The sequence below is a fragment of the Cavia porcellus genome, unplaced genomic scaffold, assembly GCF_034190915.1.
Source record: "Cavia porcellus strain 051 isolate PalLab524CR breed Dunkin Hartley unplaced genomic scaffold, mCavPor4.1 scaffold_2, whole genome shotgun sequence".
NCBI lineage: Eukaryota > Metazoa > Chordata > Mammalia > Rodentia > Caviidae > Cavia > Cavia porcellus.
Genome location: NW_026947485.1, coordinates 30,030,048 through 30,055,685, shown reverse-complemented (window position 1 = coordinate 30,055,685; position 25,638 = coordinate 30,030,048). Strand labels below are relative to the sequence as shown.

The following is a 25,638-nucleotide window of genomic DNA, read 5'->3' as shown; positions in this document are numbered from 1 at the left end:
ATTAAATTGTAAGCTTCAAGTATAACAATATGTATGGACATACTGTTATTTAAAGTATACATGAAGAGAACTGAAAATTAGGTCAAATTATTTTTATTAAAAAAAATTTGAAAGTCTGGGGATGTCGCACAGCTGTTTGAGGATCAGACAATACCCAGTTCTGCAAAAATAAAAATTTTTAATATTTCCTCCAAAACAATATATAATACCTACCTAAAACAAGATAAATTAAAACACATCTAAAATATACTACTCTACCAATATGAAAAATCAAACCCATTTACTTTGCATAAAGTGATCCAGTCAAATTTTGTAAACACATTTGTGACCAGATGACACGCTATTGGTTTTGGTTTTGTTTAGAGCAAATTGAATTTTCCAGAGCCTCAAAAAATTTTTTTCTCAGGGCCTCACTAAATTTGTAACAACAACCAAAATTAAATGTTTTTCTGGTTCCAATCTAAAGAAACAAAATAACATTTATTCCTTCTGCCATATGTTAGTCAACATAAACAATTCTTGTAAATATTTGACACATTTTCAGTATTTAATTTATTGAGTTATGAAGAGCCAGAGGTTTTTGAAAAGCTTCTCACATTTTTTCTTTTTAGGGTTACTAAATGTTCTTTTGACATTCCAAGTACTTCTCCCTAGGACAAAGGCTAGTTTGCCCAAAAGCAAAGAGTAAACTGATTCAGTAAATAATGAAGATTTATACTGGGTAAACAGCATTCAAAAAAAAAAATGTAGAGAAAGAATGTTTTTAAAAATTCATGAGCAATTCCATACAAAACCAGCCAATGACTTTGCTAGAAGTCAGTTAACTTCATAGTGAATCACAAACTAGGTTTCACTGCACTTTAATGTCTCAGACTTTTTCTCTGGCCCTCATAAACAAAGGCACCTGTTGGCAGATATCAGCTTATTCTCAAAAGGCATGAAAATGATATGGTGTTGTTTGGGCTTGTAGTTTTCATTCCTGAGCAAAGCATAAGTATCTCCAATGTAGTTAAGTCTTTCTTAGTATGAAATTTTCAAACAACTAAGAATCATACTTGCTTGTTTTTAAGGAAAAAAAGCTTTAAAAGAATAAAATCTCCCCTCCTGGGTATTTGCCCAGAAAATTTGCAAAGGCCATGTCACAATGATATATGTGCACCCATGTTCACACAGCACAGTTTGTAATAACTAAATCTTGGAAACAACCAAAATGCCCATCAACCACAGAGTGGATAACAAAAGACGTGGTATTTTTATACAATGGAATACTACTCGGCTATAAAAAAGGATGATGATCTTGAGTCCGTTATAGGTAAATGGAGGCAATTTGAAAATATCCTCATTAGTGAAATAAGTAACACTCACATTAGTAAATATCACATTGTCTCTCTAATGTAAAAAATAATAAAAACTAACAGTAATAAGATTCAAAAACTATAATAGATTCTGTTAAAGTGAAAGAGAAGGAAAATACTCTAAACGACATAACGGTATACATATTGTGGGAGACAGATGCCCAGATGACTAAATTTCCGTTAGATCACTGAACAGAAGACTTTGCACTGTCAATGTTTGAGTGTCTAGCCACTTTTATGCTTTGATTTCGTAACTTTAACAACTATTTTTAAGATGACAGTATGCAATGTACTAATTAGTGATTTTGTTAATTTTTTTATTTCTGTATTATTCAACCTTTCTTTTTTCTATTTTTAATTTTCTTTCTTTAAATAAAATTTTAAAAGAAAAAATAAAAGAATAAAATCTGTAATAGCTGCTAAATAACAACTGAAACTTGTGATAAATATTCATTTGGCTATAACTTGTAACTCATGCCGAAGGATATCAATTTCAATATTAAAAGACAAAAATTATCAACAGATAATCAAGTCTGTTACACTGTACACTGAGGTTTTAAAAAAAGTCACAAAAATTAGGGCAAAGGGAGATAAAGAGATTTGGACATTTTAAACTCTTGAAAGGGATTTCTAGCGTTCTCCTAAATTAAAACATTATTGTTCCCAGAAGCCATGATTACGAATTCCTCCAAGTCATAATCCTCTACTCTCAGGCATGAGTAATCAGATTAAAAGATTGTGGACCACTTATTTATGTGCCAAACACAAACTACAAGTATTCAAAATAAGAGCACAATTCATGTTTAAAAATGACAATATTTTGTTTATAAACAGCTATAATACATATGAAGTAAACAAGATATATCACTACAATTATCTTAAAAACAATTACAGTATTCTGGATTCATAATGTAAATGGGAAGAATTAGTAAATCATAACCAGAATACTTTAAATAACAAATTGTTGGCAAAAGAATTGTCATCTACAGAAATTGCTAGTCAAATTTTAAATTATATTTTACTCACTTGACTTAAAATAACTTTTCTCAAACATCTTGCTCCTTAAACCAACAAAAATACCACACTCTATATACAGTTATATAAAATACAAATGTATCTTCTCTGGCTCCAGAAATCTACCAGATAAAAATATAACTGACAGTATAGAATAAATTCTTCATGGCATTACAGTAATACGCTAAATAATTAAGAATCAGTAAGCCAGTAATTTTCTTAACGTTTCCCCCACAAGTATGAAATGTTTAAATTGCTTTCAGGTTTTTGTCTTATTTCTACTGTCTCTTTGTATCTTTAAAATAACATGACTAAAATTGTAATTTAGTTGTTATCCAAAATCTCTGAATGTAAAGATCTTTAAAAGATAAAATATTACAATCTCTTTATACTTACAAGCTTCAAATTTATCTTTAGAAAATCTTATACATTTATTCAATCAAACAGTAACAGCTGAGTATAGAGATGCGTGCCTATAATTCCAGCACTCTAGGCAATTTGATTTAGCAAGACACTGTTTCAAAACGAAGGGGAAAAAGGTTAAAGGGGCTGGGAATGTACCTCAGAATGAAGGCCCTGGTTCAATCACCAGTGTGGAGCAGGGAGTGGGACATGGGAGGGAGGGGGTAATAGTAAAAAATTCATCAAGAAAAGTAGTCACAAAGAATGACTCTCAGCCATATTTCAGGACAGCAAAGTTTATAAAATGTAATGAAGGCTACTTTCCACTCATTAACTGCCAAAAAATCTTTTATGAATGAATACATTTAAAATCTACTTCTAGAAGTAAATAATACAACCAAAGCATTAAAATTTTTTGGGTGAAGTAGTAAAGAGGAAAAAATGGGCTCCAAACAGATCTAAGTTCTAAATTATTTCCTGAACATTAACCTATTTCACAGAAAAGCAATTTTCAGCACTGGGTTTCACATGGGTTTTTTTTCTGGAGTGGAGGGTTTTTGTGTGTGTAACAAAGTTTTCCTATACAGTTGAGACTGGCCTTGAACTCACTTTGTAGCCCAGGCTGGCCTTGAATCCTCAGTGATCACTCTGCCTCAGCCTGCTGAGCACTGGGATTACAAGTGTGTGCCACCAAGCCTGCCCTTCCTATGTACTTTTAAGGAGTCAAGGAACAAGTAGGAAAATGTAGAGCAATATATCTTTGTTACAGTCTTACAAACAAAAAGGCTTCAACTTTACAGTTCAATAGTCATACAAAAATTATGTCTCAGTTCAAAAATAAATATATTTTAGAAAACGATGTTAGAATTCTTCTAAAACTATTAATAGTAAAGCAGAAACTATCTATTGGCTTTAAAGAATTCATCACTAGGACACATATAAATTATAGTTATTCATATGCGTAAACCCTTGCGTCTTCTTTTCTCAATGACAACTGGTAAGGGACAAACAGAAATTCAAAACTGATTTTCAGCAATACACAGGTTGAACATTACTTAGCCAAAATGCCAAAGAACCCAAGTGTTTTGAATTTCAAATTTCTTTCAAGCTCTGAAGTACCTGCCTACAAGTAATATGGTATACTGGGGGTGCATCCCAAGTCCAAACATGAAATCTGCATCTTTCATATAGACTTTAGACATACAGCCTGATGATAGCTTTATGACTTTCAATACTTTTGTACATTTTGAGTACAGCTCATTATATGAGGTCAGGTATGGAAATTATCCACTATAGCATCATGTTAGTACCCAAAATGTACCCAATTTTGAAGCACTTCTAATTTGGTATTTTGCAATAGGGATACTCAGCCTATAATAAATATCACATACCCTAAACTACCACTGTCCAACTGAATAACAAGCGCAGTAACAATACCTTTCTTGAGAGACAAACGAATGCTACCCTATGGTTTATGTGAATTTTCATTTGATCTGCATATGCCCTAAAATTTAGGAACATTTATAATGTTTATGTGCATTTAAGAAGACTAAGCCACAGAAGTTTACCAAGTTATGCAACTAATAGATGCTAGAACTCAGAACAACTGTGACTTTACAACATCCTGAAACAAAAAGTTTTCTACAACAGTAAAGGAACATTTAAGTATAAAAAAATCAAAGTATTAAAATTTTTGTAAATTCATTTTTATTGTTGTTATTTGATTTTTACCTAATCTAGATATAACCTTTATAAAATACTGGTATTAAAAATAAAATTTTGTTTTTAAGATACTAGCAGTTATTTCCAATATATCATTCAAAAATTAGTAAATTCAAAGAATATTCCATTTGTATTGCGGGCTGTGCCAAATTACAACCTTTTGACCATACCAACACCTACAGCTGCCTAACTAGTACTAGTTTCTGATAATATAATCATCTAAATTCTCTGCAGAATATAAACAACATGATACATATTACTTCCACATCTGTAACTCTGATTATTGAACTTGCCTTGTGTAAGACCCCCTTCCTCTTTCAACCTACCGGATATAACAGTAACAAATTTCAATCCTAAACATGTAAAGTCTCTAAAAGTGTAAGTGGAGGCAGGAGAATGATATGAAAGGAGGCTGGGCCCGTAAATAATCATGAAAAGCAGCAAATATGCCACAGACATTCTCACCACACAGGATTATTACTTTTTTTCTTTTTTTTAAAAAAAAGGCTTTTATTTTATACTGCTGGGATTTTTTCTTCACTTTAATTCACTATTAATCCTGACTAATATTTAAGTAAACTTTGTCATTCAGAAAAAAAAAGTATTCGCTATGTAATTAATAAGGTAAGGTACAAAATATGCCACTGATTATACCTGAATTCAACTACTATTTTAAATTACTTCAAGTATCGATTCATGAACAGAAAATGCAGCAACTACGAATAAAGTTTTAAAAAGTAGAAACTTAGAAGCTAGAGTAAACATCCTAGCATATTCAAACAACCAACTCAGAGGGCAAAAAAGTAAGTAGCAGAGCCTAAAGGAGAACATGGCGGATAGATAACAGCAGCTATGGAGGCTCTCTGAAATAGCCAGCTTAGATTCCAAGAATGGTGCGGTGTGGAGAGTCCTAAGCAGGGGGAAGATATACCTTGTCAACCCAGAAATGAACTAAGCTGAGAGAAATCAACTGGAAATGCAATCCCGGTGCTATGACTGGAACAGCTAAAGTCTCAGTGCTGAAGCTGGAACCCACACCTCTGGAAACCGTGGCTTGAATTTCCTGCTGCAGCTGTTGCATCTGAATCAGCAGAGCAGGGATAGAGACGCGAAAGCTCTGAGAGCGGGAATCAGCGAACCGAATTGAGAGCAGAGCTGGCGGGGAGCCCCGCATCCACCTGCAGTGAGTGACAGGAACGGGGACCCTTCCATAGACTAGGAGGCTCCAACAGAGGACATTCAGGGACCACGCAGACTAGCCAGAACAGGACACCACAGCGACTTCAATCACACAGTGCCCTCTCAAGCGGGATTGGTGGGGAGCGCTTGACGTGAGTGACGCCACGGACTAAGATCCAGCAGGCTAGCCCAAACCAGGTCCCTGCGCCTGGCAGTGCATCCTAATGCAGTGAAGCCTTCAGCAGGTTGACTGACCTGGAGGGGGTGGGCCCCCCAGAGGCTGCCCAGGTCTGTGTCTCCCTAGTACACTGCAGTGGGCAGAAACACCTAGTGGGCACAATTCAAACAAACTGTAACCAACAAAGAAAGAAACTGGGTCTCCTATATACACTTATATGGAAGGAACAAAAAGTATGGGAAGAGGGAGCAACAAGAAAGGGTCCTCAGTCCCCAATCCTGAGAACACTGATCCAGGAAAGGTAAATGCAAAGGAGAATGAGGACAGAAAACATGCAATATCAGGCACGGCACCAATAGACATAAAGCATTATCTCTGGGACCTCATAGACGAGTTCAAAAGTGAAGTATTTAACCAAGTAAAGCAAGATATAAGTAGAATAGTTAAAGAAATGCTAAGCACCCCCAAGAAAAAACAGATGGTGGAATGGAAGAACAGAAAAGAAGGGGAGAAATGTTTGATGGAGAAAACAGAGAAAACGTAGAATACATGAAGCAGGTTCAAAGAGATTACCAGAAAACTAAAAACTCTATTGAAAGCTGGCATAACAGCTTAAAAAAAACTAAAGATAGATTATCTGAACTGGAGGACAGATTTGTAATGTGCGAGCATGAAAGAAAAAACTTCTTAAAAATAACAAGGAAACAAGCAGTAACAATACAAAGGCTAGAAGATGATAAGAGGAGCTATAACTTAAGAATTAAGAATGTAAAGGAAGAAGCCGGGATACAAACAAATGAACTAAAAAGACTATTCACAGAAATAATCAAGGAGAACTTCCCTAATATAGGAAAAGGTAAAGATACTCAGATCTATAAGACATACAGGACCCCAGCCACCTAAAACCCAAACAAAACTACATCCAGGCATATAATAATCAAAATTCCAGAAATCCAATATAAGAACAGAATATTAAAAGCCATCAGAGACAAGAAACAGATCACTTATAAGGGAACACCTATCAGGATTATAGCAGACTTCTCGGCACAAACCATCAAATCACAAAGAGCTGGGGGCTAAATAATTCAAGCTTTGAAAGACAATAACCTGCAGCCAAAATTGATATATCCTGCACAACTGTCCCTACAAATTAATGGAAAAACAAGGTGCTTCCAGGATAAAGAGGAACTAGGGGAATTTACAACCACCAGTTCAACTCTACAGAGAATACTGCAGGACATTCTACAAGAGAAAAATACCAAGATTCCAGAAACAGTGGCAGAGAGGCCACAATGAATGGAGCAGAAAGCGAAATGAAGAAGACAAACTGACAACTAATGACAAAATAAGAGCTCAACAGAAATGAGGCAGAGAAGGTTGGATGGTAGGAACAGCTATTTTGGAGAAAACAAGACATCATAATAGATAGTACTGATTTAATATCATCTTGTTTTGAAGTCCCATCAAGCTTTTGTGCTTCTGTCTCCATCGGTCTTACCATGCTGTATCTTATTGGATTTTATTATATGTGATAATATAAACAAAAACTTTTATAGACAAGGAGACAATACAGAAACTATTGTTCATTTTCTGTTAGTTGGTTCTAAATACCCTGAAATACTGTCATTCTCTTGAATGGTTTTACATTGTCTTGATATGTTTGATGCTACAGTATACAAAGTTATACTCAAAGATTTCAAGGAAAGAGACACTATGGTAACTACTTTTATGTCAGGATATCTTGTGGTGAAACACCATTTTGCTTAAATGGTTACGTTTTGACCTGTGCTGTTTTGTTGTTATGTCCTCCTTTATCTCATTCTCCTTTTTTTATTATTTATTTTTTTATTTTTAGCTTTTTAATTAAGGGAAAAATAAAAAATAGCAGGATATATTATAGTAACCCACTTTGATTTCCTATTAACTTGATTTGAAGCCCTGTATTGTTCTCACCATCTTGTTTTGACTGATTTTACTCTCTTCTGTTTTGCTTGATAGTACCAAGTTTGAGAGTATAGGCAACAACTGTGAAGACAGTAAGATTCACTATGATGCCCATTCTGGTTTGACTATTATCTTCTTTTGAAGTCCTGTAATGTCTCGAATGTTTTGGTTTTATTGATTTTGTTCTTACTGTTTTGTTCAATTTTATTGTAATTGATGATATAGGCAATTCTCTTTAAGATAGCAAGAGGCATTATGGTAACCATTGTTGATCACCTTGTATTCTGTTTTTACATTATGTACTATGTCCATCCTTTTGATTTTTGATTTGACTGACTGTTTTATTATGTCACATTTGGTTTTATTCTCTTCAAAAAAAAAAAAAGTAATAAGAACTGTGGGAGTAATAAAACCCAAAATGTGTAACTGTTATTGTAAAAAAGAGAGGAAAAGAAAGTGCTCTAAAGGATGTAACTGCATGTATATTTAAGTGTATAAGATAACCATATTACTTAAGTTTTTGTTGGATCATTGAACAGAACTGTTGCAGTCTCACTGTTTGAATGTCCACTTTATATGCTTTTATTTTATAACTTGAACAACTATTTCTAAGATGCCAATATGTAATCTATTAACTAGTGATTTCCTACTGTTTTTTTTTTAAATTCTGCATAACTTGTACCCTTTTTCTGTTTTTTTCTTTTTCTCCTTAAATTAAAAAAAAAAAAGAAACGAAACGAAACGGTGTGGTATTGACACAAAAAACAGACTCAGGGATCAATGAAATAGACTAGAAGATGTAGAAACAACTCCCAGATACACTAAGCCACCTTATCTTTGACAATGGTGCCAAACACATTCACTGAAAGAAAGACAGCCTCTTTCATAAATGATGCTGGAAAAACTGGCTCTATATGCTAAAGATTAAAACTGGATTTGTATCTTTCACCATGTTACTGAGCTGGTGTCAGAATGGATCAAAGATCTTAATATTAAAACAGAAACATTAAATCTGAAGGAAGATGGAATAGGTAAAACTCTTAAAGACATTGGCATAAGCAAAGACTTTATCAACAAAATTCAGATTGCACAAGAACTATCACAAAGAACAAACAACTAGGATCTCACTCTACTGAAAAGCTTTTGCATAGCAAGAGAAACCACTAACAGAATGAAGAGACAACCCACAATATGGGAGATGTTTGCCATCTGTTCCTCAAAGAACTCAAAAAAAAAGCCCTCCCAGATTTAAAGACCCAATCCAAAACTGGGCAGCTCAGATGAATACATACTTCTCATATGAAAAAATACAAAGAGCAAAACAAATAAATGTGTGAAAAAATGTTCAGCATCACCTGTCATTCAGGAAAGGCAAATTAAAACAGCACTGAGAAGCCACCTTACCCCAGAAAGAATGGCTACTATCAAGAAATCGAGCAATAGTGAATGCCCGAGGGGGTATGGGGAAAAACACACCCTTTTCCACTGTTTGTGGGAATGCAAACTGATACAGCCACAGTGGAGATCAGTGTGGACATTCCTTTAAAAAACTAAGATTAGAGGTCCCATTCAACCCAGTTATTCCCCTTCTGGGTATCCTCTCAAAAGAATTAAAAACATCAAACCACAGTGTATGCACTGTGTGTGCACCCATGTTTGTAGCAACACAGTTCGTAATAATCAGATCCTAGAAACAACCTAAACATCCATCAAAAGAACAAAACAAAACAAATACTTCTCAGGGTATATGTTCCAATACAAGAATACCAGCAAGGAAAAAAATCTCCAAGATGATGGTCATTAAGATCTAGAAGTTGCCCTATAAAACTTGTGCTCAAGACCTTCTTTGGGCACCAAAGCCACAATTTCCTGCAAGTTTTGCTTCACAAGTCCTCTGACTTCAGTCTACCATTTTCGCAGTCTATTAGAATAAGCTTTAGTCCTGCATGTAATGCTTGTGATCTGATATCACCTGAATAAACAGAACCATTTAAATCTCATATATACTGTACACAGCTGAACTAGTGGTATGGCCTGATATATGCAAGTAAATTTACACAAATGAAAGTCTATCATTCTGCCTTCCCTATTTTCTTAATCATCCTAAAATTTCAACCTGATCAGAGTTGAAACTTCAAAGGTTATGTATGTATCACAGTATTCTTAGTCTCATGGACTTAAGACACAGCAAGATTCATTTTCTATCTCACCTCTATCTCTCAGGCTTGTATCAGTATGAAAGAAAAAAGATTAGTATTCCAGTTTGGAAAACTGCCAAATCTAAGTACAACTATCCAGGGAAATACTGTATATAAAGAATAAGAAAAAAGTGCTAAGTATATAGACTAAGAGACAAAGGAGTTACAAGAAATGAGTTAAGAAATTTAACTGTGTCCTAATATTAAGGTGGGCACATATTATGTGATTTTACTGTATTTTAATATTTACCATACCTGTTTTAAAAGTTCAAATGAAAGAAATGTTCCTTAACCAAATACAAATCCCAATTCTACTGCAGGATATAAAGTGTTCTTGAATTTTCAAGAGTAAAACTGAGAGAATACCTTTTGAACTAAAAGGGATAATGGTAATGGAGACAGAGGGAAAGATTTTATAGACATTCGTGAAGAAATTTATAAGTTCACATATTACTTGATAGTATGCTTCCCATCTAATTCAAAAAGTGATTCTCAAATAAATGGAACAAACTAAGAGAAATCTTTTCAGAATTTACCTATTTGAACATCACCTCTGCTCAGGTATGCAATAAAATTTAACCACTTCGCTAGAATATAAAAGTAAGAATCACTACAGTGGTTCAATTAACAATTAGTAAGCAATTATTCTAGGATTTGTTGAAAAAAGAATAATGGAACAGACCCATCTCTCCAGAAATAAAAGTTTAATCCTGTCAAAGGAACAAAGGATATCCAATTAGCTTTAAGTGAGACTATCATCCACAAAACTACAATCTATGTAAGATTTTTCAAAACAACTTATTTTTCTTATGAAAGTATTAAACAATGACCGAGCAACTGTTTTATTATTTCATTGATTTTTGCTTCTACTCAAATTCAACTGTGTATCTAATGAAGTCACACTATTTTCTGTAGATGCTTTTTCTTTGCTCAAGGAAGTGTCAATTCAGGTGGGATTTGGGGGGCACACGGCTATAATCTCAGCACTAGGAAGGCTGAGCCAGGAGAATTGCTGTGAGTTGAAGGGCAATCTCAGTCTCGACTACACAGTGAGTTCAAGGCCAGCATGAACTACACAGCAAGACTCTGCTCCCCCTCCCCCCCCCAAAAAAAAAAAAAAAAAAAAACAGGACAGAGTCAATTCAAACTAGGTGCTACTTATAAGGATAAACTACAGCATTTCTTAAATTAAGATTTTGACAATTTTTTCTATTACTACATCTTAAATTTCACTAAATTCTTTAGGAACTAATTTAAATTTATCTATCGCTCCTTTATTGATTTTAATTATACCTCCACTATCTCTTCACATCTCCAAAAATGATTCTATCAAGTATTCCAGAATTGAATATAAAATATTTGGAAATAGTTGTCAAGGCCTACCTTATCAAGACTCTCACTACCAAAGTCTAAAAGTATTTTAACCCTCTTAAAATAAAAGACAAAGGTAAAGGTTAATAGGAACTGACTATTATATAAACATTTCTTCAAATGCATTATCTCTTTTTCACTCACTTTAATCGGTTCAGTTCTTGGAAGGTGTGGGTTTTAGGCAACATGACATGAACTCCAATCAGTTACATAGGACACAACTAACCTTTTGTTCTGTTTGCAGGTGTTCACACCTTTCTTTCTCTTGGTTAAGTTCTCTTTCCATTCTCCCAACTTGTTCTCGAAGTTGTGCTGTTTCTTTTTCCAGAACAGAAATTAACTTCAACAACTCTTCTTTTTCTTTCATAGTTTTCTCAATTTTCAACTGTAAAACAAAAATCCCAAGTAAATGTTTTCTTTCTTTCTTTCTTTCTTTCCTTTTTGGTCTTTTTGAGATAAGGCCTCACTATGCGCCCAGGCTGGCCTTGAACTCACAGCAATCCTTCTGCCTCCACCTCCTGAGTGATAGGATTACAGGCGTGGGCCACCAAATCAGGCAGTAAATTGTTTCTTAATCCTAAAACACATCTACAAACTTAGTTTTTAATATCAAAAAAATAATGTAGCTAGTCACAGAAATAATGTTTATTTTCAACCTACTTCATATCAATCAGCCAATTAATGTGAATCATAAATTTGAACTTTATTTTGATAGGGCAAAGAAATAGTAAAAGAAGGAATAAAATGTGTGAAATTTATAAGGAGACTGCTTGCTAATCTACTTTCAAACCCATACTGAAAATAAAGCATATTAAAATTTGTCAGTGAATTCATTATTAGGCTTTTTTAGTCAGTCTAATCAAATAACAACAGGAAGAAAATGTGTACTTCTTGAATGCAAATCTTCAAAAAAATCTTTTTTTTTTTTTCCCCTTTTTTTTATCGGTCTCAGGGATCGAACTCACGACTGCCTGCTTGCAAGGCAGGCGCTTATGCCACTGAGCTAAATCCCCAGCTCCTGCAAGAAATCTTTTTAATCTATTAAGAACTTCCCTGTATGACACATAAGGCCTTCATCTATTGGATTACTATTACCTTGCTCTTTAAAGAAGGTACTGGGGCCAGGGATTTAGCTCAGCAGCTCAAGCACTTACCTGGTAAGCGCAAGGTCACGAGTTTGATCTCTGGCAACAAAAGGAGGAAAAAATTCTAGGTACTGAAGAACACATAGTTTCTAAGTATATAATGGCTTCTGTTAGGTGACACTAAAATGATGTTAAAAATAGAAGTTTTACCACAAAAATTTAGACTTAACATACATTGAAAGTATAAGTGATTCTTAATGGAAATACTAAGTTTTTCAGGTCTGAAAAATCTGAATTCCAATACTGTAAAACCATTTTTACTAAATTAAAGGTATCTAAAATAATGCAAATAAAATGGTTAATATTCCTCTTATCACAAGCCTTTGCTTCTAACCAAGGAATAATGGAGTCTCAGAGGACAGACTTTGCAAAGGAGATATCATGGGTAAAATAAAGTACTTTTCTTTAATATACTCTAAGTTTTTTTAAGGTCATAGGATCATAGAATCAAAGTGTTTAAACTCTAAATTGGTTTGAATAGCTAAAAACTTTAGAATGAGCTTGTTACCAACTAAATCAAAAAGCCAGGAGAAAGTCAATAGGGAAAAGTATATTTAATCATCAAATTTCTTTTACACTTTATTTTTAAAAATGATCTGCAGTAGATTACAACAAATGACGTGCAATAAAATCAACAGAAAATTAGGGCCAAATATACTAATCATAAAGATCAATAGTATTACTAATTTAGTGCTATTAAACCTGGTTCAAAATGTGTTGGCAGATCGAAAAATGAAAATATGTACTGACATGCCAAAAAAAAAGAAACATTACTAGAAAACCACTTCTTCCCAGTGATTTAATTCATATATTCTTTGCTGGGCATGGTGGCTCACTGTAAATCCCAGTACTCGGGAAGCTGAGGTGGGAGGATTATTGTTGAGTTCGAGGCCAGCCTGGGCTACAAAGTGAGCTTAAGGCCAGTTTGAACTGCAGAGCGAGACCCCGTCTCAAAAAAGACAAAAAAATAAATAAATATTCATATATACATTATAAAGAGCTTACTAAAGCTTAAATACAAATATTTTTAAATTCAGATAAATGTGTATGTGTATATATATTTTTCTGCCCCTAATTTATGTTTTTAAATATTTCAAGAACACAAAATAGTAAAGATTTTATGAAGAATATATATTTACCTCAATTCTCTATTTCACTCCTGATACTTTGCTGTATATTTCTTTTCTCTCCCTTTATATACTTCACTTAAGCTTATTTATACAATTTCTTTCCTTTTCTGTTGCTAAATCATGTGAAACAAATTGAAAATGCTCCACTCACAAATATTTCAGCAATAAGTATCTCCTAATAAGGACAGTTTTTCAATCACTGTTATTATCACAGCAACAAAACTAAAAATAATTTTGTATAGCTGGGTGTAGGGGATGCATGCCTATAATCCTAGATACTCAGAAGGCTAAGACAACAGGATAAAAAGTTTTAGGCCAGCCTGGTCAATTTGGTAAGACTTACCTCAAAATATTAAGAAAGGGCTGAGCGTGCAGCTCAGCACTCCTTGGGTCAATCCCCAGTATCACAGAAGAGTAAATAAATAAAAATAATTTTGTATCATCCAATAAGTAAGCTATAGTCAAACATCCTTACTATCCCTAAAATGTCTTTTTTAGTGCATTATCTAATCTAGGTGTAGAATTGTCTCATTAATCATTTTTAACATCAAGGGCAACACAGATAATGTTTCAGGAGTATATTAGTTTTGTACAATAGTAAATAAAATCATTGAAGACTTTAACAAATGTGGAAATTTAAGATTTGTCAAAAGAAAAGGATCAGAAAACAAAAACATTTTATCTCAGATATATTTACTTAAGAGACAGCAATCTAAATTGTTCATAATACCTTTTGTAGAGAAGGAAGAAGAGAAATAAGTTTATACTATATCCCAATTTACTTGTAGAAAAAGTACAAGGAAGATGTGGATACCAAGATGCTTACCATTTTCTGTTAAGAGCATCTGAAATCAGGGTGGTCTAACAAGTATTCAAAAAATTGCAATATAAATGCTAACTGCATTCTTCTCAGGAGCTAGGCTTATTTCAGTATCTTTGAGTAGCATTCAAATACCAGGCTAAAAACCTAGATCACCAGGCAGTTGTCACCACAAATGTTTTAGTCACCCTATAAAAATTACATATCTTTATTTAAGATAAGAGAGGAATTTCTGGAACAGGGAAAGCAAGATATGAAAGAATTCACAATAAAAGTGATTAATTCCTTCTAAACTTCTAGTTTGACTGTCTAATAAAAGTATTATAACCTCTTGGGTTTTTTCTTCTAGTTTCAATTCTTTGAGGTAAATAAGTCAAAGGCATCAAATATTTACATGTTTAATTGGATCCATCTAATTATAAAGAAAAAATAATGGCCTGTAATAGATGAAATTCAAAAATAAATTTTAAAAAAATAGTGACCAATCTAAAAAATGATTTTCAAAAAAATCTAAAAAGTGAATTTCATTTTTATTACAATAAAAGGCACTGAATACAATTAATCACAACAACTCAAATGTAGCACTCTTAATTTTTAGGTATAAGATAAAGATGCTGAAAAATATGACCATAAAATAAGAATGTCATCTTATTTTCACTTTCAAAACTACTAAAAATTTAGGCATCCAGCAGTACTGTGTCATAACTTAACAATATTCTACTTTAAAAAGAGTTAAAAAAAAAAAAACTTTTCATCTTTACTTTTATAATCTATGCTTATTCATTTGATCAGATGAACAAGGAAAAGAATCACTTAAAAATGCTTAAACTAAATCAAGAGACTGGAAGGCCTGCCTCCCTGACTCACTGCTATCCTTGAGAAAAAGCATGTGCACAGTGCAGGAAAACAAAGCTCACATTCATTAGTTAGATTTACTAATTTATGCCATTCTTTCAATCAGCTTTACCCCCCAAACTGGTACTATTCAACAATCAATGAATTGGGTCACCATGAAAGAAACTTTGGGCAAGATAACATAAGGAAAATTTTATGTCTAAATTCTCTCAATAAAGATTTACTGCATTGCCTACTGTATACAAAACACCATCAGACCGGAGAACAGCCCCCACCACTATGGAACCAAGACAAGAGTTACAGAAGCCAGGTATGGTGACACACGCCTGTAATCCCAGCACATGGAGGGTTGAGGTAGAGAATCGCTGTAGTTGAGGCCAGCCTGGGATACACAATGAGTTCAAGGCCAGCCTAGACTACACTGAGAAAGACTCAAAATATAAATAATGAGTGTAAAAATAAATGAATGAAAGAATTATAACTAAAGATTCAAAAGCATTTTTAAAAATACACTGTAAGTGTATTATTAATCTTTTTAAAAACTTTTTTGGGTTTTTTTTTTTTTTTTTTTTTAATTTTTTCTTAGCATTACTGGGGACTGAACATGGAGGAACTCTTACCAGTTTACATCCTTAGCCCTTTGTGTTTTTTAATATTTTGAGACAGGGTTTCACTAAGCTGCTCAGGGAGATCTTGAACAGGTGATCCTCCTATCAGCCTCTGAAATATCTGAGGTCACAGGTATGTGTCACTGTGCCTAGCTAAAGCTTTTGATTTTTGTAGACACTCTTCTATAACCTGAAAATTCTCAAAATGTCAGGCAACATGACTTCTGTTCTGACTGCCAATACCAACCTCAAGAAGGCCAGCTTTTGTGGTCACCACCAACATATCAGAACTTCCTTCATCTTCCATAGTAAGCAACTCTTCAACTGGAGAAGAAGCTCGAAACTGGAAAGGTGTACTTGCTCCACGAATTTCACCCTTATGGGTGACGTAACAGAACTGATAAAATTCTCCATCATCATTTGGAAGGTAATATCCTAAGAGATAAGTTAACAAACAAAACTTTTTTATTTTTAAATTTAACAACACCTGTCATCTCTTATTCCTGGCACTTAATTATATGTTTTTCCTCCTATCATCTGCAAATGTATCTGTGGAAACTAGTCTCTTCCTTTCCCCTCAAACACATTTAAAATCTTCATTTCTGCAGTCTAAATTTATACAATATAAACTAATTTATGTGGGAGAGGAAAGTATATACTTCATGAGGGAAAAGGGCTGCAGGAGGAACAAGGGAAGACCCAGAATAAAAATCTAAGCAAGACAGAAGTGGGGATGGGAGCACATCATTTAAAGAAAGTTTCCCTTTGATTTAATTTACATGTAAAAGGAGACATTAACTAAGGACTACACTACACATAACAAAGATGTAGTCTACTAGTATGTTACAACAAAAATAAGCTTTGGAACCACACAGATCTATTCAGGATTTCCAGCTCCACCACTATTTACTTAAACTCTTTGAGCACAGGGGTTTTAAGAAAAAAAGATAAAGTCATGTGTCTATCTCTGACCTTGAAAGTATGTGCAGAGAATGTATTTATATTTAGCCACTATCTGACAAAAAACATTGAATATTTGTTCCCCTCTTTATTTAACTGCTAAGCTACCTTTTAAATTTTGCTAGATGTGTTCTAATTCTAAACTAACCTTTTACCATCTCTCCAAATTTCACAGTACTTTTAACTAAAAAAAAAAAAAAAAACAATAGTATTATCAGCATTACTACTATGTACATACTTTACAGCATACATCACATCTCAAAAACACTAAAGGCAAATATAGACATAGACCCACACACAATCTAAGAGCATATGCATATTTATTTGTATGTGTATAATTATGTTACATAAGTAAGTTCTGGAATCACCTACAATGACTTATAAAAAGGAAACATTTATTAAATGTGAATACACAAGAGATGAATATATTTACCTAATTAAATGTGAATACACAAGAGATGAATATATTTACCTAATTATTATCTACCTAAATATCTAATCATTATTCCTACTACTCTTTCATGTCTTAAAATTTTTAGCCTATTATACCTATTTCCTCTGCTTTCCTTTAGGCTTTTCTTATATTAAGCTTTATATAAATGAATTCAGAGAAAATGACAATACTTCCTCACATAACAATACCAGCTAATAAATTCAGAGGTAATGAACATTCTACACCACAGCATTAACTGTTGTAGGCCAGATTAACTGACAGATAATAAAACTAGTGGTTAAAAAAGATGTAAGATACCTTCATAGTCTCATGTTAGCCCACCCATAATGTTTATTACTACAAAAAAGAAAATATTCCAATTGAGAAACTCACATGACACTACCTTAACCAATCAAGATAATGTACGTAAATATCAAGTACTCCCCAATACTGAGAAAGGTCTGTTTCTTCTGTGACACTCTTCCCAAAACAGTACATAACCTTAATCTAATCTAACCGTACAAAAATAGCAAACAAGCTGGCAGGCTGAGGCAGAACTGCTGTGAGTTCAAAATCATTCTGACCTACATAGTGAGTTCAAGGCCAGCCTGAACTACAAAGCAAAAGCATCTCTCCAAAAAAAATAAAAGGCAAACAAACCCAAAGGAAGCGATAGAACAACTACATGCAACACAGGATCAGGGTTTAGACTCAAGAACAGAAAAAGAATATTATATTTCAAATATGTTTTATAATTTAGCCAAGAATATTATGCCACTGCTAAACTACTCATATTTAAAATAAATGTATTGATGCTGGAACTTAAGAGCGCTGGGAAAGGAAGCAACCCACTCGCCTCTGGTTAAGTAGCCGTGGCTCAAGTGGGCACCCCAGGGACAGAATCAGCCAGTGTCTCCAGAGATCCCACCATGTTGGCACTTAGGGCACTGGAAAAGAAAGCAACCTGCTTGCCTCCCTGGTAAGCAGCCATGAGCCTACCAGCTCGGGCTGAGAATCAAACATTCCATCCTATACACACAGACACACACACACACACACACACACACACACACACACACATCCCCATTAGCAAATGGGAGCCAAAGGTCTGAGCATCTCTTGGGAGGTTGACCATATGCAATATAGCAAATAGGGGAGATTTCTTTCTACCATCTCTTTCAAGGCAAATATTGTTATAACTGTTTTGCTTTGTTCTGATTAACTGTATTGCTCTATTCAATATTCTATTTTGATAATGTTCTGTATTTGGTTTGATTTTGCTCTACCTGACTGAAAGGACAACTACTGTGAAGATAACAAGATATACTATGGTACGTATTACTGTTATCCCAGTAACCTGCTGTGACATTCTGTACCAATTTAACTGCACTGTTTCATTTGGCTTTGTTCTGTCTTGTTCTGTTGTATTTTACTACCTTCAAAATAATAAGAAAATAGGAATAAAATAAATGTATTATGGCCATGCCAGATGTTAACACTAGAAGAAGCGGGGCTGGGGATTTAGCTCAGCGGCATAAGCACCTGCCTTGCAAGCAGGCAGTCGTGAGTTCGATCCCTGGTACCCATAAAAATGAAAAAGAAAAAAAAGGAAAGGCGTATATTTAATAGGGGCTGGGGATTTAGCTCAGCAGCATAAGCACCTGCCTTGCAAGCAGGCAGTCTTGAGTTCGATCCCCGGTACCGATAAAAAGGAAAAAGACAAAAAAAAACTAGAAGAAGCTGAACAGAGGAAAAAATTCTTTTAATTATTTTTGCAAAAGTTTCTGCATCTAAAATTATATCCAGCTGGGCATGGCATCACACACCTGTGATCCCAGTACTCTGGATGCTGAGCTAGGAGGATCACAGAGAATTCTGGGCCAGCCTGGGCCACAAAGTGAGTTCAAGGCCAGCCGTAACTGCATAATGAGACTCCACCTCAAAAAGACCAAAAATATATATATTTATTTATCCAATAGTTGTGAATATAAAGTATCTAGCATTGCATGTTTTGTTTTGTTTTGACTTGTGTGTGTAATGAAGATTATTAATATCAGACCTTCACAATGAGCTATGTAACCAGTCCTTTTTATTTATTATTTTGAAACAGTGTCCAGCTAAGTCACTCAGTTCCCCAAACTGAGCTGGAACTGATGATATTCATGGCTCAGCCTCTCCAAATGCTCGATTACAGGTATGTACCATCATATTCAGCTAGCAAAATGTCTTAAAAATTCATCCTCTTGTAGCTGGGCATGGTGGCTCACGCCTGTAATCCCAACACTTGGGAGGCTGAGGCAGGAGGATCATGAGACCAGGCTGGGCTACAAAGTGTGGTCAAGGCCATCCTGAACTGTATAACGAGACCCTGTCTCAAAAAGACAAAAAAAAATTATCCTCTCCTAAAATCTACTGTTAAATCTATCCATTAATCCATAGCAAACTAGATTTCCAAATAACCACTACTTATTTTAAAAGCCTACATGGTAGACAATCTGATTAATTAGCTCTGATATCATGACTTTTAGAACTTCTACAAATAATATTCAAAGGTCTAAGACTTTAAAAAAACAAAAGGCTCTGCCAAACCTGGTGGTGAACACCTGTAATTTCACCATCTGAGAGGCTGAGACAGGAGAATTTTATGTAGTTCAGCCTATCCTGGACAATTTAACAACTTAGGCAGACCTTGTCTCAAAATTAAAAAGGGCTAGGATGTAGTTCAGTGGAAAGGGCCTTGGTTCAATCCCCAATAACAAGGGGTTAAAAAAAACTCACTAAAATAAGATAACTAAAAAGTTACGGTACAATACCATTTGATATCCATGTAGCACATAGTACAGGCCTGAAATTACAACTACTTGAGGGACTGAGGTAAAAGAATCTCAAGTTCAAGGCCAGCCTAGGCAATTTAGGGAGGCACTGTCTCGAAATAAAGAAGGGAGGGCAATAGAGATGCTCTACATTCAATCCCTAATACCTTCAAAAACAGAATGGGGGGGGGTAATTATTTAGAACTGCAATTTATATCTACTTGTCTGAAAAATTTGTTGTCAGATAAGTAACACTGAAAATAAAACCAGAAAACACACAAACCAAATATTGAGTCAAATTTTATAAACTTTGTAGCACTGTTAATATTTTAATAAACGAACAAGGATCCATTTAACAAAAACAAAAAATCACATGTTGATATTTTTGTTAGTTATTCGGAGTTTTGCCTTTCAGGTGAGTCCTACCCACAAAATCAGAATAGTGATTTGGATTGTGCTTTTGAAAACCCTTCTAGGGCTGGGGATTTAGCTCAGCAGCATAAGCGCCTGCCTTGCAAGGGTGCAGTCAAGAGTTTGATCCCTCAGGGGCTGGGGATTTAGCTCAGTGGCATAAGTACCTGCCTTACAAGCAGGCAGTCGTGAGTTCGATCCCCGGTACCGATAAAAAACAAAAAGACAAAAAAAAAAAAAAAAATTAAGAGTTCGATCCCTGGTACTGATAAAAATAAATAAATAAAAATAAATGAATAAATTTTAAAAAAAAAATCTTTCTAGAGCCGGAGGTGGTGGCACATGCCTGTAATCCCAGCACTCAGGAGGCTGAGGCAGGAGAACTGTTGTAAATTCAAGACCAATTTGTGCTACAAAGTGAACTCAAGCCAGCTTGAATTGCAAAGCCTTGTCTCAAAAAGACAATAAATAAATAAGTCCTTCTAACATTTTTTTTTTTTGTCTTTTTCGGTTTTACCGGTACCAGGGATCGAACTCATGACTGCCTGCTTGCAAGGCAGGCGCTTATGCTGCTGAGCTAAATCCCCAGCCCCATCCTTCTAACATTTCATATGACAGTTTTTCCAAGAGTCTATCCTGACTTCTCTCTGTAACAAACAAATAACAATAAAGTTCTAAGTAGAACTTCAAAACTTAAAATAAAAACCAATCATTACTGAAATTTAAAGAAAAAAAAAAACTGCATTTATGCTTAGCTATCTTCTTCACTGTTGCTATTAGTGACTAGAGACTGAGTCCAGGGACTTCCCACAGAGCTATACCTTCAGCACTTTCTTATTTTTTATTTTGAGGCAGGATCTCTCTAAGTCCCTAAACTGCCTGGGCTGGACTAGAACTCCGATCCTCCTACCTCAGCCTCCCAGACAAAGTGCTGGGATTATAAGCATGCACTATGACCTGCAGCTCATAAATACATTTTTAAAGGTATAAACAGAAATAGGCTAAACACTTCTCTCTCCTTTTTCTTACACTTTTAGACTTTTCACTAAGTCACTACAACAATTTCAGTAACCTTTTTTTTTTTTTTGGTACTGTGGATCGAACTCACAACCATGCACTTGCAAGGCAGACGCTTATGCCACTGAGCTAAATCCCCAGCCCCTGGTAACCTTATTTTTAAAAGTAAAACCAACCACACCAAAAAAGGCTAGGAGTAAACCCATACTTTAAAAAAAAAAAAAAAAAAACTTTAAACACAATAAAATCTGTTTTAAAGCACATATTCATATCAATTATCTTTTAAAAGGCCATGTGTTTAACAATAAACTACATACAAGACAGTAGTTTCTTGCAGATACTAGGTATTGAACACAAGGCCTTATACATAATAAATACTCGCTGCTAGGTACGGTGGCATAGCCTGTAATCCCAGCACTCAGGAGGCTGAGGCAGGAGGATTATTGTGAGACCATTCCTGAATACAAAGTGTGCTCAAGGCCAGCCTGAACTGCATAGCAAGACACTGTCCCAAAAAGGAAAGGAGAGGGGAAGCACATGCTGAACTGTATCACCAATCCTTAACATAAGAACCTAAATCTGTATATATTACTACAAATTTTATCTTCTGAATGTTTCTTTCTTTGAAATAGAACATAAGGAAACATACCCACACACTCTATTCAGTCATACTGACAATTAGTGTCCATACCAAACACAAACTAAACTAAACTCCAAGTGCTAAAATTCAGAAAAACCAGAGAAGGGTGGGGCAAAGACTTGTAAAGAAACTCTGCACATTTTGTTCTATTTTTGCTCAACAAAGACACTAATAAGTTTACCTTTGGATATGATTCAATGGGAAATTATAATGGCATACACATATTAACATCAATAAGACATCTAGTATTGTGAGGTTCTGCAATTCACAGTCTTTACCCTGAAATGCTTCTCCAAAGAAGTAGTCTCTTTTTTGTATTTTGTGGTTACACTGATCAACCTTAATCTTTTCCCATGCCTTCCTGATCTTAGCCAATTGTACTGTTTTCTCCCAGGAAAATAAAAATCACCAAAAGTAAAGATCTGCAAAGAAACCTACTCTCCTCAATGAAACCTAAGATAAAAAGCCAAAACACTACTAAGTGTTACTTAAATATCATTAAAATATCACATGGCCTACACTTGATATTTACATTCTTGTGATTTTTGTTCAACAAAGACACTAATAAATTTAACTTTGGATATGACTCAAAGGGAAATTATAATGGCATACATATATTAACATCAGTAAGATATCTAGTATTGTGAGGTTCTGCAATTTATAGTCTTATACCTTGAAATGCTAATACACAATTGACTGTTGATCCTTCGACATAATTTTCAGGCATAGGGGACCATAAAAAGGTATAATAATCACGAGCAGTACTCCATCCAACCTAAGGAAAAACAAAAACGAGAACACAAATAAATAGTTTAACATTAGCCAGATATATCTCACAGCATATATTTTTTACTATATCTTATTATATCCTAAAGTTAAAACATGTTTAATATGTGCACAAGTCATGAGTATTAACAAGCATGTCCAATTGTAATTTTTATTAAGCTATAACATAATGCTATAAAAATCTACATAAATTTAATAAGCTCTACTGTATACCATCCAAATTTTCAGGTATAATCTACATACGCACATGAAGAAATTAAAACCTGTTTTGTCTAAAATTTGATATCATTAAACAGATTTTTAAATTTTATCTAAAATTTAAGGTTTTTATTTTACTGTACTTAGCAGCCTCTTCTTCCTTAAACTTATTAACTAAATTTGCTAATCCCTCAACTCTGGCAAATCTTGCCTATAGGCAATTCATAAATTTAGTAAAAAAAAAAAAACTTAATCTGCATTGTCCATATAGACTACTGTGTGACTATCAGAGATGTTTAAAAACAGGTATCAAGTCTAGACAGCTATTTTGAAGATAACAAGAGGCATTATGGTAGCCATTATTAATGTCCTATTATCTTGATTTGAAGTCCTGTATCACATTGTTTTGTTGAGTCTTACTCTGTTTTTGTTTGATTTTTATTACGTGTGATGGTATGGCAGTTATTTTGAAGATAACAAGACATATTATGATAGTCATTGTTGATTTCCTATTGTCTTGTTTTGAAATTCTGTTATTGCTTTCATTGTTTTGTTTAGATTGGCTTTATCCTGTTTGGGTTTATTCTCTTTAAAATAAAAAAATTAAAACAGGTACTAGATAGTCCTTTGCTGGTAATACTACCCAAAGAAGTATCAGCCACCAGAGTTAGATATACAAATTCTGATTCTGACTGGCATTAAGATTACAAAAAACAGCTGGGTGTAATGGCACATTCCTGTAATCCCAGCACTTAGGAAGCTGAGGCAGGAGAATCGTTTGCAAATTCAAGACCAGCGTAGGGTAAAAAGTGAGCCCAAGGCCAGCCTGAACTGCCATAACAAAACCTTGTCTCAAAAAGAAAAAAAAAAAAAAAAAATTACACAAAACACGAATATTGAACCTGAGTGCGCCATTTCTTTGTGAGAACGTGTAAAACTGTTAACTTCAGTAATGAGTGATACCTGATTCAAGAGCACCAGACACAGCAGTAAAAGATACAGTTTACAAAATGTTTGTTTTGGCTTATTGTTATTATCTTCAGGTTACAAACTGAAAAATAAGTAAATGGCAGTCAACCAAGGTCTTAACCATCAAAATTCCTCTCCTGGCTAGAGAGAAAATACTTTTCATACTTCTCTGAAATGAAATTCCACTTTCTTTTTTCCAACACTGATGCTCTAACTATACATGTTTGTTTGTTCTCGTTTTTTGAGACCGGGTCTCATTATATTAGTCCAAACTCAAACTCATAGCAATCTTCCTGACTCGGCTTCCAGAGTGCTGGGATTACAAGCATGAGTCTCCACACACCTGGCTGATGCTCTGCCTATGCAATTCCTAAAACAAGTACAACTGACAAAGGACAGAAACGTAGGCAGGAAATGCACGGTTGTAGTCCCAGCTACTTGGGAAGTTGGGGTGGGAATATTACTTCAGTCCAGGAGTCTAGTTAAGCAACAAAGTGAGCCATTATTTTTAAAAAATAATGGAAAGCTCTCTTTCTAGCTGTTGTCTTCCATGGGAAGAAAAACACAAAGGAGAGAAATGAGATCTTTAATCAAATAAGAGACACAAAAGGGAACTCATTACCAAGATGGCAGACTGGGTAGCCTAGACCTTGCTCCCACAGAGACACCAATTAACAGTCCAAAATAGCCTTTGTGAGAACTCCAAAAGCCAATTAAATGGTGACAGCATCTCAAGCAAAGGCAAAGTCAAAGAGCAGCTGCACTGAAAAGTGGAAGAGCACAGTGATAACCACAAAAGCCCTCTGCCTTAACTGGCACAGATCAGCAGGAAGAGCAGAGTCAATTTCCCTTGGGAAAGAAAGAGTGGGAACATGCATCTAAAATCTGACTTTTCAGTGGGGTGTGCAGGTTTCTATCCTGGCTGAGCTGGGGCTATGAGAGAACCAACACATTTCAGTTTCCTAAGCAATGTGGAGAACAAAAGACTGTTCCATGCAGCCATTCGAAGCACAACAAACTGCAATACCACAGACACACACCAGAGGGAGAGTACAAACTCCTGAAAAAAGAATCACAAATCTTCCTACTTGAGAAATCACATGAAAAAAGTCAAAGACGGTATCTCCTAATAAAAAGCTTAAGGGACCCCAGAATATCTCTACACAAGCTGGTGCAAGTCTGGAAAAGCTGAAAGAGATGAATGTCTTATCAAATGCACAAATATCAAACAATAACAAGGCAAATGAAGAAACAGGCGACCCAAAAAAACAAAATAAACCTGGACAAAGTAACCCTGAAGAAACAGTAATGAATTATCTGACAAGTCAAAATAACTATCTTTAAAAAGCTCAATGCACCATTAATCACAAATAAATAACTAAAGAAAATTCACAAAAACATGAATGAGACTACTAAAAGTAATAAAAAATAAAAACAACTGAATAGAAATACTGGAGCTAAAATATACGATAACTGAATTAATTCCCAAG

General features: G+C 34.6%; 1 protein-coding gene across 6 annotated transcripts in view; it reads right to left on the bottom strand.

Moving 5' to 3' along the window:
• Tax1bp1 (Tax1 binding protein 1) overlaps positions 1 to 25,638 on the bottom strand; it is an 84,863-nt gene that overhangs the window by 30,499 nt on the left and 28,726 nt on the right. For all 6 annotated transcript variants that reach the window (XM_063239910.1, XM_063239905.1, XM_063239919.1 and 3 more), the window contains exons 3-5: positions 22,868 to 22,970; positions 16,169 to 16,356; positions 11,590 to 11,748 (exon numbers count right to left, since the gene is read on the bottom strand). In XM_063239910.1, coding sequence (XP_063095980.1) covers positions 11,590 to 11,748; positions 16,169 to 16,356; positions 22,868 to 22,970 — 450 coding nt within the window. The remainder of the gene's footprint in view (positions 1 to 11,589; positions 11,749 to 16,168; positions 16,357 to 22,867; positions 22,971 to 25,638) is intronic.